General features: G+C 33.9%; 4 protein-coding genes across 6 annotated transcripts; 2 read left to right on the forward strand and 2 right to left on the reverse strand.

Moving 5' to 3' along the window:
- Nucleotides 1-8: 8 nt before the first annotated feature.
- Snx16 (sorting nexin 16) lies at nucleotides 9-7,896 on the forward strand. 2 transcript variants are annotated; one of them, XM_076529951.1, is made up of 5 exons: nucleotides 9-235; nucleotides 538-841; nucleotides 916-1,224; nucleotides 1,288-1,415; nucleotides 7,771-7,896. In XM_076529951.1, the coding sequence occupies exons 2-5, from the start codon at nucleotides 572-574 to the stop codon at nucleotides 7,772-7,774; spliced, it is 711 nt and encodes a 236-aa protein (XP_076386066.1). In that variant the 5' UTR covers nucleotides 9-235; nucleotides 538-571; the 3' UTR covers nucleotides 7,775-7,896. The 2 variants fall into 2 exon arrangements, with proteins under 2 accessions (XP_076386066.1, XP_003705662.1); XM_003705614.3 differs by lacking the exons at nucleotides 9-235; nucleotides 7,771-7,896 and adding an exon at nucleotides 1,485-6,449 and having other exon boundaries at nucleotides 572-841.
- Nucleotides 843-6,264, reverse strand: LOC100880835 (b(0,+)-type amino acid transporter 1). The gene is made up of 3 exons (XM_003705615.3): nucleotides 6,125-6,264; nucleotides 2,651-3,949; nucleotides 843-2,572 (listed from the first exon to the last, which is right to left on the reverse strand). The coding sequence occupies exons 1-3, from the start codon at nucleotides 6,219-6,221 to the stop codon at nucleotides 2,511-2,513; spliced, it is 1,458 nt and encodes a 485-aa protein (XP_003705663.1). The 5' UTR covers nucleotides 6,222-6,264; the 3' UTR covers nucleotides 843-2,510.
- Nucleotides 7,834-9,334, forward strand: LOC100880946 (Ada2a-containing complex component 1). Its single transcript, XM_003705616.3, has 5 exons — nucleotides 7,834-8,223; nucleotides 8,287-8,443; nucleotides 8,500-8,741; nucleotides 8,808-8,933; nucleotides 8,996-9,334. The coding sequence occupies exons 1-5, from the start codon at nucleotides 7,834-7,836 to the stop codon at nucleotides 9,245-9,247; spliced, it is 1,167 nt and encodes a 388-aa protein (XP_003705664.1). The 3' UTR covers nucleotides 9,248-9,334.
- On the reverse strand, nucleotides 8,445-11,404 carry LOC100877255 (queuine tRNA-ribosyltransferase accessory subunit 2). 2 transcript variants are annotated; one of them, XM_012290793.2, is made up of 7 exons: nucleotides 10,793-11,404; nucleotides 10,576-10,725; nucleotides 10,442-10,493; nucleotides 10,029-10,357; nucleotides 9,764-9,966; nucleotides 9,577-9,702; nucleotides 8,445-9,505 (listed from the first exon to the last, which is right to left on the reverse strand). In XM_012290793.2, exons 1-7 carry the CDS (start codon nucleotides 10,907-10,909, stop codon nucleotides 9,385-9,387), a joined length of 1,098 nt encoding a protein of 365 aa, XP_012146183.2. In that variant the 5' UTR covers nucleotides 10,910-11,404; the 3' UTR covers nucleotides 8,445-9,384. The 2 variants fall into 2 exon arrangements, with proteins under 2 accessions (XP_012146183.2, XP_003705632.2); XM_003705584.3 differs by having other exon boundaries at nucleotides 10,029-10,493; nucleotides 10,793-11,403.
- Nucleotides 11,405-12,504: the final 1,100 nt, after the last annotated feature.

The raw sequence follows: 12,504 nt of genomic DNA on the forward strand, positions 1-12,504 counted from the left end.
ACCATTTCAGTTCACCATCTAAGCTACGTTAGTTTCGCGGATAGAGTATATTTGCAAACTCTCAATATGTCATGTCAATTTTGTGTTTTCCCGTTAATTAAGTGACATTATATTTATATTTTACGCGATGTTTTAATCAGAGAAGACATTTATGAATTATGGTTTTATGTTATAAAGTAGATTAAGTAGTAAATTGTTATAAAACCGTACACTGTGTGTATTTATTCACATTGAGGTTGGTGTTTTCTATCAGTTGAGAACTAATATTTAATATTTAAGTTAAATTTTTTTATTTAATAAATGGTTTTAATTACATTACTTTCCTTATATTCTTTTATCTTCATACATGTGAAATGATTTATACCTTTGTAATGAAATATTTTGTGATTTCTCTTTTTATGACATAAGAGCATGATCTTTTAAACCGTTTTAATGTATTATTATATGATATTGAATAAATATTTTCCTCTTTGTGTACAGCAAATACCATTTTCTTCTGTACTTTTATAATAATTTTCTTTTAATTTTCTTTTTAAGTATGCATGATTTCATTTAGTTTGTTGGTGGCAAAATGTCCACGTCAGAGTCTGGTGTGGGATGTATTAGCGAAGTTACACTTGCAATTAGTAAAGCAAGGGGTTCCCAATCAGGCACTGTGAGAGTACTTGATAGTCCGGACTCTGATGGATCTGGCCATTCAAATTCCTTTACCGTACAAAGATTTAATTATCTTGACAATGATAATGCAAATCCAGATATTTTACATCCACCACTGACTACTGATGACTTAAGAATACCAATAGTTGGATATGAAATTATGGAAGAGAGAGCTAGATTTACGGTTGGTTGAATTACAAAGTTATATATTTTTGTGTAACAGTTTCTTTTGTATTGTTTCATACATTTTTTTTCCAGGTTTATAAACTACGGGTAGAATTAAAGAATGGGGACTGTTGGTTTGTATTCAGAAGGTATACAGACTTTGTTCGTTTATTATCACAGTTGAGAAGACAAAAAATTCCCATTTCACAATTAAGTTTACCCAGAAAGAAATGGCTTGGAGATAATTTTGCTCCAAGCTTTTTAGAAGAAAGAATACGTGGTCTTCAAGCGTTCGTTAATGCAATATTGAGCAGTCCTCTCCTCATTGGCACTGCATGTGTCAGAGAATTTTTTTGCTTGGACGAGCCACCTGCTTTATCCGACACTGCAGAAGAATCTAGAGTATGTATTTTCTTTTTAATCTTTGTAATTTCTGCTATCAATTATCTATCTTTTATTTTCCAGGCAATATTTGAAGCATTAGAAGATACTATATATCATTTAAGACAGCAATTGAGAGAAAGAGATGCTGCACTTGCATCTGAAAGGTCTTTGTGCAATGAGCTTAGGAAAAAACTACATCAACTATTAAGGTAATTAATATAATTAAATGTATATTATTATTTGTATTCAGTATCTGAAATATTACATCAATATTTTAGTGAAAGACAAACCTGTCCAAAATGTGGTGCAACTTAATAACAATTGTTAATTAATGTTGAACTAACAAGTTGACATTAGTAAAATATTATATACAGACTGGAGTAAATAGACAAATTTGGTTTTTATACTTTAAGAATTAATTTTACTGTATAAGATTCGTTTATATTTTTACAACTTCAATAATTGTTATACTAAAATTATCTGTTAAAAATTAATACCTGTTAAAACAAAAATAATCTACTTTATATGTTCAGTTATGCATTTTTGATTATACATAGTTATATACAAGACAAGTTGATTATTATGTAAAGTGATATGTATAAGATTTCTTAAGATAATAAGTACATTGAGCTTTCCTAGCAATAACCATAACTTCATAAATGCCTTACAAGGTGCCTTACAGTTATAATAGACAGATACATATATGTATTTAGTATATGTAATGAGTCAAAACGTGAAGATGAAAAAGAAAAAAATGTCATTACAAGTTGACTATGAATATATGCCAAAGTATGTTGATCTTTGGTGTTTTATAAAATTCTATATATTTTTTAACATTTTACATCATGTTAGCAATGATCATGTCTTTAGAATTACAATTGACATTAATGATATTTAATATCATCATAATATTGAAATATTGACGTTGCCGAGATAAGATATGATATTACAATATTATGATGTTTAAAATACACTCATGTACAGATATAATAAATATTCGATATTTTCTTAAATTATACGTTACATTTACCATATTTTAAATTGTGTACTATAATCAATATTTATTATATCTCTGCGGTTGTTTTATAGAACCTTTACAATACTGCACAAATGTAAAAGCATTGTTATACTTTTTAATTCATTGTTTTGTAGAAATATTGAAACTCTTCATTAAAAAAACACGAAATCAATAAAAATGTTACTTCATTCTATATGACGTACAACCTACAATAATTCGTCCGTTCTAATAAAAAAAACTAAACTTTCCTTCGTACAGCAAATATGAGGTAATTGATTATGTCACATCAGTCTTCTTTATCCGTGGCAACAACCAAGCACAATGCCTGTATCAGGTACGTGAGTCTCGCTGAAAACAAATAAGAGCAACATTTATATTTTGTCAACAATACTAAATAAAGCACTCATTTCGTAACTCATCGTTTACCTGCAAAAGTGCTTCTGGCTCTCTTGTACACGTACATGTGATAAATGCCAATACCAAGAAGAATAAATACTACTGCAAACATGTATTTAAGCGATGGTTCATGCACAATCGGAACCACAGCTAAGAAGATAGCAAGAACCAGTACCAACCAAGGTATTACAATCGGTACCTTATATGGTCTGGGGGCATGCGGTTTGGTTCGTCGCATAATTATCAACGATAACATTGCGAGACCATAAAATACCCATGTCAGAAAACTCGCGAATTCGATCAACGCGATGATATTCCCCAGAAGCAAGCAAACCAAGGCGAGCAGACCTTGACTCGCCACTGCCACAGCTGGAGTCATTTTTTGAAAGTGTATGAAACTGAACACTCGCGGTACATGACCTTCTCTTCCGGCGACGAAGCACAGTCTGGACACGCTGAATTGAATGCTAAGACCGCATCCAAAGGTGGACAGAACAACTCCGAGAGGTATCACGAAGCTCAACCACGAGGGCAGAACTTTCTCTGCCCAGAGAACCGCGACGGCTCGAGCGCCAATCATTTCCGGTATCGTCAAAGCAGCCATGTACATCAAATTCATAGACACGTACAGAAAAACGATCAGTGGCACGGCGATCAAAATACTTCGAAGAATATTGACTTCCGGTCTCTGGACTTCTTCGGTGACGATCGCAGCCGAGGTCCATCCGTCGTAAGCCCACAATCCGCTGTAAAAAGCCAACGCCACATTTCCGGCGGAAGTGGTAGTACCCTCGAACGGGTTCTTCAACAGTTCAGTGTGACCGGTGTACAACCACCAAACTCCTCCCGCAATTACGATCACACAGGCAATTATTTTGCATATCATGAATATGTTCTGCACCTTCACGTACAGTTTCACGCTGGTCAAATTAATGTACGTGATTAAGCCGAGAGCTAAGACGGCTATCATTTTCTTCAATCGAAACAATGCTTCTTCGGGGACATCCTCAAGGTAGTAGGAGAACGGTTGCACACTGTATTCGGCGAATGTTAACATAATTACAGCCACTTCTGCTGGTCTCAGTAATACTACGTAAACCCAGGAACATATGAAAGCTGGTATCTGCCCAGCATATTCGTGCAGAGGTGCGAACGCTTCGATGAAGTAAGCATATTCGGCTCCAGATCGTGGCACTACGGTACTTAGCTCGGCGAAGGACAAGGCACCGAGAAGGGACAGTATACCACATGTGATCCACACGATTAAGCAGAAACCAACGGATCCTGACCTTTCTAGAGCACTGGTGGGTGATACGAAGATTCCGGAACCTTGAAATAAAAATTATTTGATTAGCCTCTCGCCTCCTATTATTTTACTACGAGCTGTATTATCATTTGTATGAATTAACATCATGTAAAATTTTACAAAATTCGACAGAGCGAGGCCCAGGGAAAAGTACCCCATTTGCCCAACGCTAACGACGGTACTGTCTAAAGTTAATCTATTTTTTTCCTTCGATGAAGAAGTAAATACATTGAGTTTCTTATCGTTACAAGTTTAGCTGCTTTACTTTCTAAGATATTTTTCTTATCTCTTTCTTATGATCTTATTGTATTATAATGCGAAATGATACAAAACATGATGATTATGCTATCAGAATAAAATGGGCCAGGAAATTTGAATAAATATTATTTGAAGATTCTTAAAGGTACGATTTAATTTACTCGATAAAATCAGGAAGATAAAATGTCACCTCGTATTTACAGATAAAGTTAAGCCCCGATAGATTTGTCAATCTATAAAGTTTCAAATCGACCAGATATACTTGAGGAAGATGTCTCGTAATACTTGGACGCGTGGGTCAGTGATTAACCTTGATTAACCCTCTTGATTCGTAATCGTGTCAAAGCTCGACGCATAATTACCAAAATGTTACATCAAGTTGTTTCTTTTTCATTCATTCAGAAATAATTAAATGCTTGCAGCCATTTTCGAGCGAACTCTATACATATACTTTTCTAACTTCTGATAATCTTAATTGAGTTGACCAGATTTAAAAATAGAAAGTATAAACTAAATTATGATAAATACTGGGTTACCACTTCGTTAATTACGAAAGTCTCGTTAACAGACTTGTGAATAATCTATTAATTATATAAATATTACCAACCCTTCGTGGACAACGAGACCAAGAAAAACAGGTCACTTGCATAAATTGTCTTTTGTCTGAATCTTACATTAAGACGTCCGTGTTATTTTATAACATTTCCGTTGTATTTATAGCATTAAGTCGAAAATCAAAATAAATTGGATCATAAATGAGGTCTAACGCGCAATGTCGTATTACTTATTATGACCTTGCAAGTACTTAAATCGCTAAAAAGGAACTCTTCGCGATCAAAAGACCACTGTGAGAAAGTGGCGGGACAACGCTTTGAATCGTTAAAGAAGCCTCGCTACGTTGTCGTTATCGTGCACACACCCGAGGCAATTGCTGCTAACCGACCTCAAACAAGGTGCTTGAGGGGATAATCAATCTCATGTGATTCTAAGAACATTGTAGCAACTTTTCCTGTTGTTAATTATTGCATTAATACCTTTAGACGGAGGATAAGCTCATACGATTTACAACGAAACGTTATCTATATCCAGTATGTAACTTGCAAAAGATGGTAAGTATATGTACACGAGGAATTTCGTCACATACTATCGATCCTATCTATTATTTACACATGAAAAGAAAAACATTTTCAGAAGTGGACACGAAGTGTGTGGATAATTAAATTTGAACAGCAGCTTCTGTTATCGTCTTTGAGATGAAATTGTGACAATGCCGATATTGGCTTCTTATTATCAGCATACACGCGATGATACTGTTACTGGCGAGTAACATATGTCTTAACTCCGCCTCTCCCTCACATGTCGATACCGGTAGCAATTATTGTAAGCTTAGTTGAAAGATGTTCGCGCAAGAAGATTCATAAGATATTAATAATACTGGGGATTTAGAGTACAGGAATATACGGGCTCAGGGATATTGTGGTGTAAATATCTGACTGGATCCTGGATCTTTACCTGGGTACAAAGGAAGCAAGTAGTATAAAAATTCGGGGTTGAGAATTATAGGGATCTAGAAGTCTGTTATACATGTTTCAATTTTATGTGGTATAAATATAAATGTAATTTTGGTCATTTTGGATAATAAGGATTCAAATTTCCTGACGTATACTTAAGTAGAACAATGCTGATAATGCATAACGTTTGATTCACATTTTGCACAATGGTCTCACGTCGATATCAAAACAATGATAAAATTATTCGGCGAAGAATTTACCCAAAATAACAGCAAAAGGAGGTAAACAGCGATATCGAGTGATATCAATGTTGTACAACAAATACAGTTGCATCGGATTATTTTATATTTCATACCCTCTGAACGTGAGGCAAGCGAAAACTTGATAATCGAATAATCTATACCACATTATTTGGAAAGAGTTGCATACCGATCATGACAGCCACTATGATGCTCACTGCACTAAAAAGGCCCAGCTCCCGTTTCAGGGCAATCTTTCCATTTCCTTTTTCCTCGTCTAGCTTCATTTTGCACGCGATTCAACGAGGACCGATTATCGAATTAATCCAATTCAGAGACACAGACGTTTTTTCGAATTCAGCGATTCATCGCGCGAACAGCACGCGGGTTTCGCAACTGCCTTCGATCGGCTTTCCCCGTATAATCGGCGTAACGAAGACACGAATCGGCTTCTCCGTGCCTTAGAAGCCGAATCGAAGACAGTGTGACGTTATCGTGAGATGTCCAGAACGAGACTGAAGTGTTAGCGGGTCAGCTAGCTGCTTATTTTTACAGGCGCACGATGCTTCTGATAAGAGTGCCACGCCGTAAAACCGATATCTCTGACGATCGGTAGCCAAACGATTGATTCTGACGAATTTATGGAGGCTACGAAAATCTTAGAACGAAAGCGATGTTTAACGAGATAAAGACTGCAAGTTAAATGTCTGTGGACACGATGCTGTCCTTCTTTCGTCGATAAACAAACGGCGATTAATGAGCGTTAAAAGAACTGTTTGTACAAAATTTACAGAACTCTGTATCGGTAGTACGTGCGTCACCTTTCGGTAATTGCTTACATTTTGGAATGTATTATGAAGTTTCGCCACAAAGAGAAACACTTGATAAGATAATAACTTAGGATTCCACTTCATCTTCTTAACAACGATGGAAGTCCGATGGAAAGCGATGTATCATCGCATTTTTTGTTGTCCCCATTAATCCCATGTTTTCCTCGCGATGATAAACTCCAAATTTTTCAGAACAGCGTTGCGTCTTATGCTAATTTATTGAGAACTGTTCTGCACAGTTCAAAGATAAAGGAAGCTGTTCGAAGAAATGTAACAATTGTCATAGCGCGTGCCAATTGTTATTATACACAGAAGCACGTTATTAGCAATACGTGGATAACAGCCTCTACCTCTATTTTTAAAAAGAAAGGAAGATTTTTGGAATATTTTTTACTTTGTAGTTTAACGTAATGCTTTTCAGAAGCATATCGTAGTTAAATTTATGAAACTTGGGGTAAAATGTAGGTTCCCGCGTGTAATAAATATTTAACGCTATAAAGCGGGGTCGCGCTAAGCGCGTCATAAACAGGAAAACATAACACTCCTCTAGCAATATACATTCTTGTAAATTTAGAAAGCTTGAAATAAAAAAATTTGGAATTGATATCCATTTACTCTAAAGATGGAACTGCATTTGACATCTACTTATTGTATTTACTTACGAAACAGAAGATAAAAGATATCTTTTAAAAAAAACGATGAATACCAAAACAAGTATTGAAATCACAAATAAAAGTTTACACAAAGTATGCAGTGTCTGTTGAATGTTATTGAACATAACATTCCGAAATTTTGAAGAACATCGATGACAGTGACACGTGTTTTTGACTTTAGCATGTGAGAGCACGCGCTCCAAAGCGGCATAAACATATTCGCGCGACCATATGGAATATAATCATTTATATTTGCAATTGAATTTTTATTAGATTTTTAATATTGTTATAATTGTATGTAAATTTTATTCGATAGCTATATTATGTAGATATTCGTTACTTCATTTTGACAGATAATTGAGGTTAACGTACTGTGGTGAACACGCGTATAACCTGTCAAAAGTGGAACATTAAGGATGGAAGAAGAAGAAAAGGGATGTCAAGATGAAGAACCGAGTGAATTTTATTTCGAATCCGACCACTTAGCATTAAAGGGAAATAAAGATTATACTACTCTTTTAAAAACAATTGTAATTCTCGAAGCGCAACGAGCTCAAGCTATAGAAGATTTGGACAAACTTTTGTCTATTCGTTCCAAAGCATTGAAGGATCCAATATCCTTTGTGGCTCAAATACAGAATGGTGAACTACCAGAATTACCAGGCCCACAAAAGATTGCTGAAATACCTTACATTGATTGGTCACAATATAATGTGGCTGCTCCTGATATGCGTATGAGACCGCAGACAAGGCATGGACATGTGTTACCTCATGTATCAACAAAGACAGAGCAAGAGAATGGAAAGGTATTTTGGAAGGCTTCTTTAATATACTCTGCACGTGTTAATATGTGTACTTAAAATATTTAGATACTGGTAAGAGGACGTGCTTTTGACGAAAGTAAACCAGAAACATTCAATCAATTATGGACAGTAGAAGAACAAAGGAGATTGGAGGAACTATTGATCGAGTATCCACCAGAGGAAGTGGAAATGAGGAGATGGACTAAGATAGCTAATGCTTTAGGTATAGTAGTAAATCTTTATTCGTTTAAATTATAAATTAACTGTGACTTTTTATAGGTAACAGGACTCCGAAACAAGTTTCTAGTAGAGTGCAGAAGTACTTTATTAAACTCCTGAGAGCTGGTTTACCTATACCTGGTCGTGGTCCAAAAGTGAAGTTAGATGTTAAAAGAGGAATGGGACATAGACATCAACGCAATAATTACTCATTATTTAGACGATCTACATTCTTTCCCCATCAGGATATGTCTTTTACCATGCCTGATGAAAGCAAAGAGCAGCCAGTTACAGAAGAATCTGTATGTGTTCTTAACGCGAATACGTAAAATTGTTGGATACTAATAAATTCTTCTTTCTGTTCTTAGGAAGACGATATCGGAAATAGTACTATCGATGATAATCCTGAATTAAGGCATATCGAATTATTAAGACAAGTGAAAGCTGAAAAGGAGGAAAATTCATCTTCTGTATTTAAACATGTCGGATATAAGGTATATAAATTATATTTTTCACGGTACATTGAACCAATTCAATGTAATTTTTATTTTTGTAGTGTTCAATATGCGGAGAAGAACCATTAACAGGCACGAGATGGCATTGTTCAGAATGTCAAAACGGATTTGATTTGTGTGGCGATTGTGCAGTAGCGCAGCTAGAAGATGAAAAGCCACTACATGATATACTACATAGACTGATTCCTATAAAACCACCTCAGTATACTAGAAGTTACGATTTAGATTATTTCCCGCAAAGTTTTAGTAATTCTTCTTATAATTATCTAGATCCTAATTTCTTACCAGAATAATTGTATAAAATTTGTACTGCCACAGTTTCATTACAAAACCAGTATGTAAAAATAATTTAATATTAAACTATTAATACTTTTTTACAATTTGGTATTTGTGTACACTATATATTTCCTATACCTGTAGACCCATTTGATTAACTATTATTAGCCTGCTTATATTTCAAATTGATTTTCTTTCTGAATTGCTGTAGAGTGTCATTCTTTATACTTTCCCGTATAAGCTTGAAAAATTCAAGGTACTGGTGTACATTGTGTCTGAAAATATACACTAAATTGTATGTGTATAGTTATAAAATTATTTAAATCATTAATCAGCTCCTACTTACATCATCAAGAGTACCATAGAAAGCATTTCCCTAGTATGACATAAATGATGTAAATATGCTCTGGTATGATTTTTACATGCAAGACATTCACATTGAGAGCATATAGGAGAAAAATCTTCTCTATACCTATCACAAAGGAGAAAATTAACATAACAATGTAACAGTTATAAATGTAATTATATATTACCTGTCTTCTGTAAATGATATCACACATTCTATATTGTTGCAAACATTATGATCACATAAAAAAGTTAAAGCTTCACTATTTTCAGTAGCTATATAAGGATACGATGTATCAAATATATCCACACCTAATTCAACAAGGTCAAGCACAACAAGAGGATTCCAGCAGCCTGTTGATACTTTTAATTTCTCAGGAGGCAAGAGGTTCTACAATAATTATAGTGAGTAAACAAATGTTGGCACATAATAGTCAAAAATTTAAAACTTACAGCTGTATGTGCCACCACTTGTTTAATTTGGTCTGTTGATATATTTCTTACATCTGGTCCATTATTATGAAGTCCATCAATTATATATCCTATTACAGGCTTGTCTTTTAACAAATTTATGGACAATGTCCTAGCTTCTATATCATAACCACCTTCAATCGCTCCCAATATTTCTGAAGACTTCAAAGCATCAGAAGCTAAATGCCTAGCTAGACATTGTTCAAAAAATGTTCCAGTACGTTGTACAGCTTTTGATACCCGCTTTTTACTACTATTCACATTGGTATCTCCATCATGTAAAGCCACATACATGTCTGGTTTAAATGCTTCTATAATATCCATATATTTATTAGGTGTTAACATATACTTTCCATTTCTTGTCCATAAAGGAATAAAATCAGTTTGATGATAACCTGATGGGATAGCATAACATGGATCATGAAATGTAAGAAAATTTAAGTACTCCTAAAATGAAAATATTTACCTAAAATGTTATGTAAAAAGAGAATGTTATAAAATAATAACAACGACATGGATCACATTATACCTTCATGCCAACAAACTCTGCAAAATTAACATTACAGTATTTTATTGACTCTAACATAGAAAGCGTAGAAGTAAGAGAAACAGATAACAACTGTGGATCTGTAGTAATCATTTGGAAGACATCCTTAGTTAAGTGCGGAACACTACCTCCCTAATAAAAATAATTTGGAATAAAATATTACACTGATTAACAAAAACTTTAATATATATATATTTACCTTCGTATATACCAGAGCAAGAGGAGTTTCAAAAGTAAGATCAGGATTCCTTTGGAATTCTGACAAAGTACCAATTCGTGCAGAACAGGATTTTGCTGAATGAGAATTGAACTTCATACTGGATGTTTTACTGATATTATATTTTTTTTATCAAGAATTTTACAAATCCTTTTTACAAGTAGTTAAATATATTCAGAAATAGTGAAGATCTGTACAATATAATACATTATAATATATAACCTTAACTACTATTCACATGGTCTTGTGGTATTCGAACCATGAACGAATAATACCATAGAAAAATAACGTGTTGATGAACTATATGTTGATATTTAGACGTAGATAATACCATAAACCAACTGTAGAATAGATCTAACATCATAGAAAAGTTTATTACAGAAACTGAAATACCGATCATGTAAAAAATCAATACCACTGATAAGATAGAAGATGGAGATATCATAAAATATAAACTTTTGTAGGCTAGGGGTTTTATATCAGATAGCTACCTCCTCATATTATCGATTTAGAAATAAGATGATAATATATCCGAAAATGCAATATAATGATAGTTAATTATATCTAATATAAGGGAAAGAATGAAAAACCTATCATCTTACAGAACTTTATGTACTGTATACTGAATTACCGATTGTGCAAAAAGATTACCGTCGTTCAGGGGCTTTAGAGCATGATTTTTTTCGAAGAAGTGGTGCCATCTCTCCGGCGAACAGGGTGAACTACACGGCTTTGAAACTGTAGGTTCATTAGTTCCCAAACACTGCCGCTAGATGGCGCAACGTATATCGTTCCGATTCAACTCAATCAATATAGATTTTATTAGCTTAATTGACTATAATGTCGATCATATAGAGAACGACATAAGAATGGTAAAAAAGTTTCTTTCTTGCAAAAATAAGATATCTTTTTTAAAAGATATCTTTTTTGCAAAAAGGAGCTTATTTACAAAATTTGATCCATGTTGGAGCAGCACGGTTTTCCGAAGTTTCGCTGCTGTTAACTTCTTTATCAACTGTTATTTAAAAGTATAATGCATCTTGCAGGTTGCTTTGTGATGATAATTATTCTTTATTGTTAATTTATTTGTTCGCCATCAGATGACACTAAAAGTACTACTTTAATTTTGCAACCCTTTTTATTTTTGTGCAGATGAAGTCGTTCATTGTAGTGTTATAAGAATATAAAATGTAAAAAATCATTATGATATATACTTTAAGTAAATTTTTGTAAGTGTTGAAGTAAAAACAGTTTTGTGTCAAAGGTATGAAATTTGTGTTTATTCACTGTACAATTTCTTACATACAAAAAATGCTTGCAAACATGAATCTCGTAAGCATTTGACTTCATTGTGCTTAGAATGAATTTATCCGCGCACAATTACATTTATATACACAATAATAAAATAATTTCATTTTTTACAATCTGCAGTGATATATACAATCTAAGGTATCTAATTTACATTGAAGCATTTCGAAACGTTTCTGATTCTGATATCATCGATTGTCTTCAGACTAAGCATGTTATTACGATTAGAAAATGAAAAACTCGGAAATGATACAAAGTTTTCGTTCCAAGACAAATGTCGACGATTTTCAGCGTGTACAAATAAAACAATTGATACAGCGTTTTCATCTATGAAAGATACACACGGTAAGCTAAATTATACAGAAAATACATCATCCGAACGCAAT

Source organism: Megachile rotundata, chromosome 3, assembly GCF_050947335.1.
Source record: "Megachile rotundata isolate GNS110a chromosome 3, iyMegRotu1, whole genome shotgun sequence".
NCBI classification, from domain to species: domain Eukaryota; kingdom Metazoa; phylum Arthropoda; class Insecta; order Hymenoptera; family Megachilidae; genus Megachile; species Megachile rotundata.

Excerpts from the sequence above, each read along its gene's own strand:
- LOC100877255 (XM_003705584.3), bottom strand. The coding sequence starts at position 10,909 with ATGAAGTTCAATTCTCATTCAGCAAAATCCTGTTCTGCACGAATTGGT. Across the intron at positions 10,494-10,575 it reads CAGAGTTTGTTGGCATGAAG|GAGTACTTAAATTTTCTTAC; the intron begins GTATAATGTGAT and ends TTTTCATTTTAG. Across the intron at positions 9,967-10,028 it reads AAGTGGTGGCACATACAGCT|AACCTCTTGCCTCCTGAGAA; the intron begins GTAAGTTTTAAA and ends TAATTATTGTAG.
- Snx16 (XM_003705614.3), top strand. The coding sequence starts at position 572 with ATGTCCACGTCAGAGTCTGGTGTGGGATGTATTAGCGAAGTTACACTT. Across the intron at positions 842-915 it reads AAGAGAGAGCTAGATTTACG|GTTTATAAACTACGGGTAGA; the intron begins GTTGGTTGAATT and ends TTTTTTTTCCAG. Across the intron at positions 1,416-1,484 it reads AAACTACATCAACTATTAAG|TGAAAGACAAACCTGTCCAA; the intron begins GTAATTAATATA and ends TCAATATTTTAG.
- LOC100880946 (XM_003705616.3), top strand. The coding sequence starts at position 7,834 with ATGGAAGAAGAAGAAAAGGGATGTCAAGATGAAGAACCGAGTGAATTT. Across the intron at positions 8,444-8,499 it reads TAAGATAGCTAATGCTTTAG|GTAACAGGACTCCGAAACAA; the intron begins GTATAGTAGTAA and ends GACTTTTTATAG. Across the intron at positions 8,742-8,807 it reads AGCCAGTTACAGAAGAATCT|GAAGACGATATCGGAAATAG; the intron begins GTATGTGTTCTT and ends TTCTGTTCTTAG.
- LOC100880835 (XM_003705615.3), bottom strand. The coding sequence starts at position 6,221 with ATGAAGCTAGACGAGGAAAAAGGAAATGGAAAGATTGCCCTGAAACGG. Across the intron at positions 3,950-6,124 it reads CATAGTGGCTGTCATGATCG|GTTCCGGAATCTTCGTATCA; the intron begins GTATGCAACTCT and ends TTTTATTTCAAG. Across the intron at positions 2,573-2,650 it reads AGCCAGAAGCACTTTTGCAG|CGAGACTCACGTACCTGATA; the intron begins GTAAACGATGAG and ends ATTTGTTTTCAG.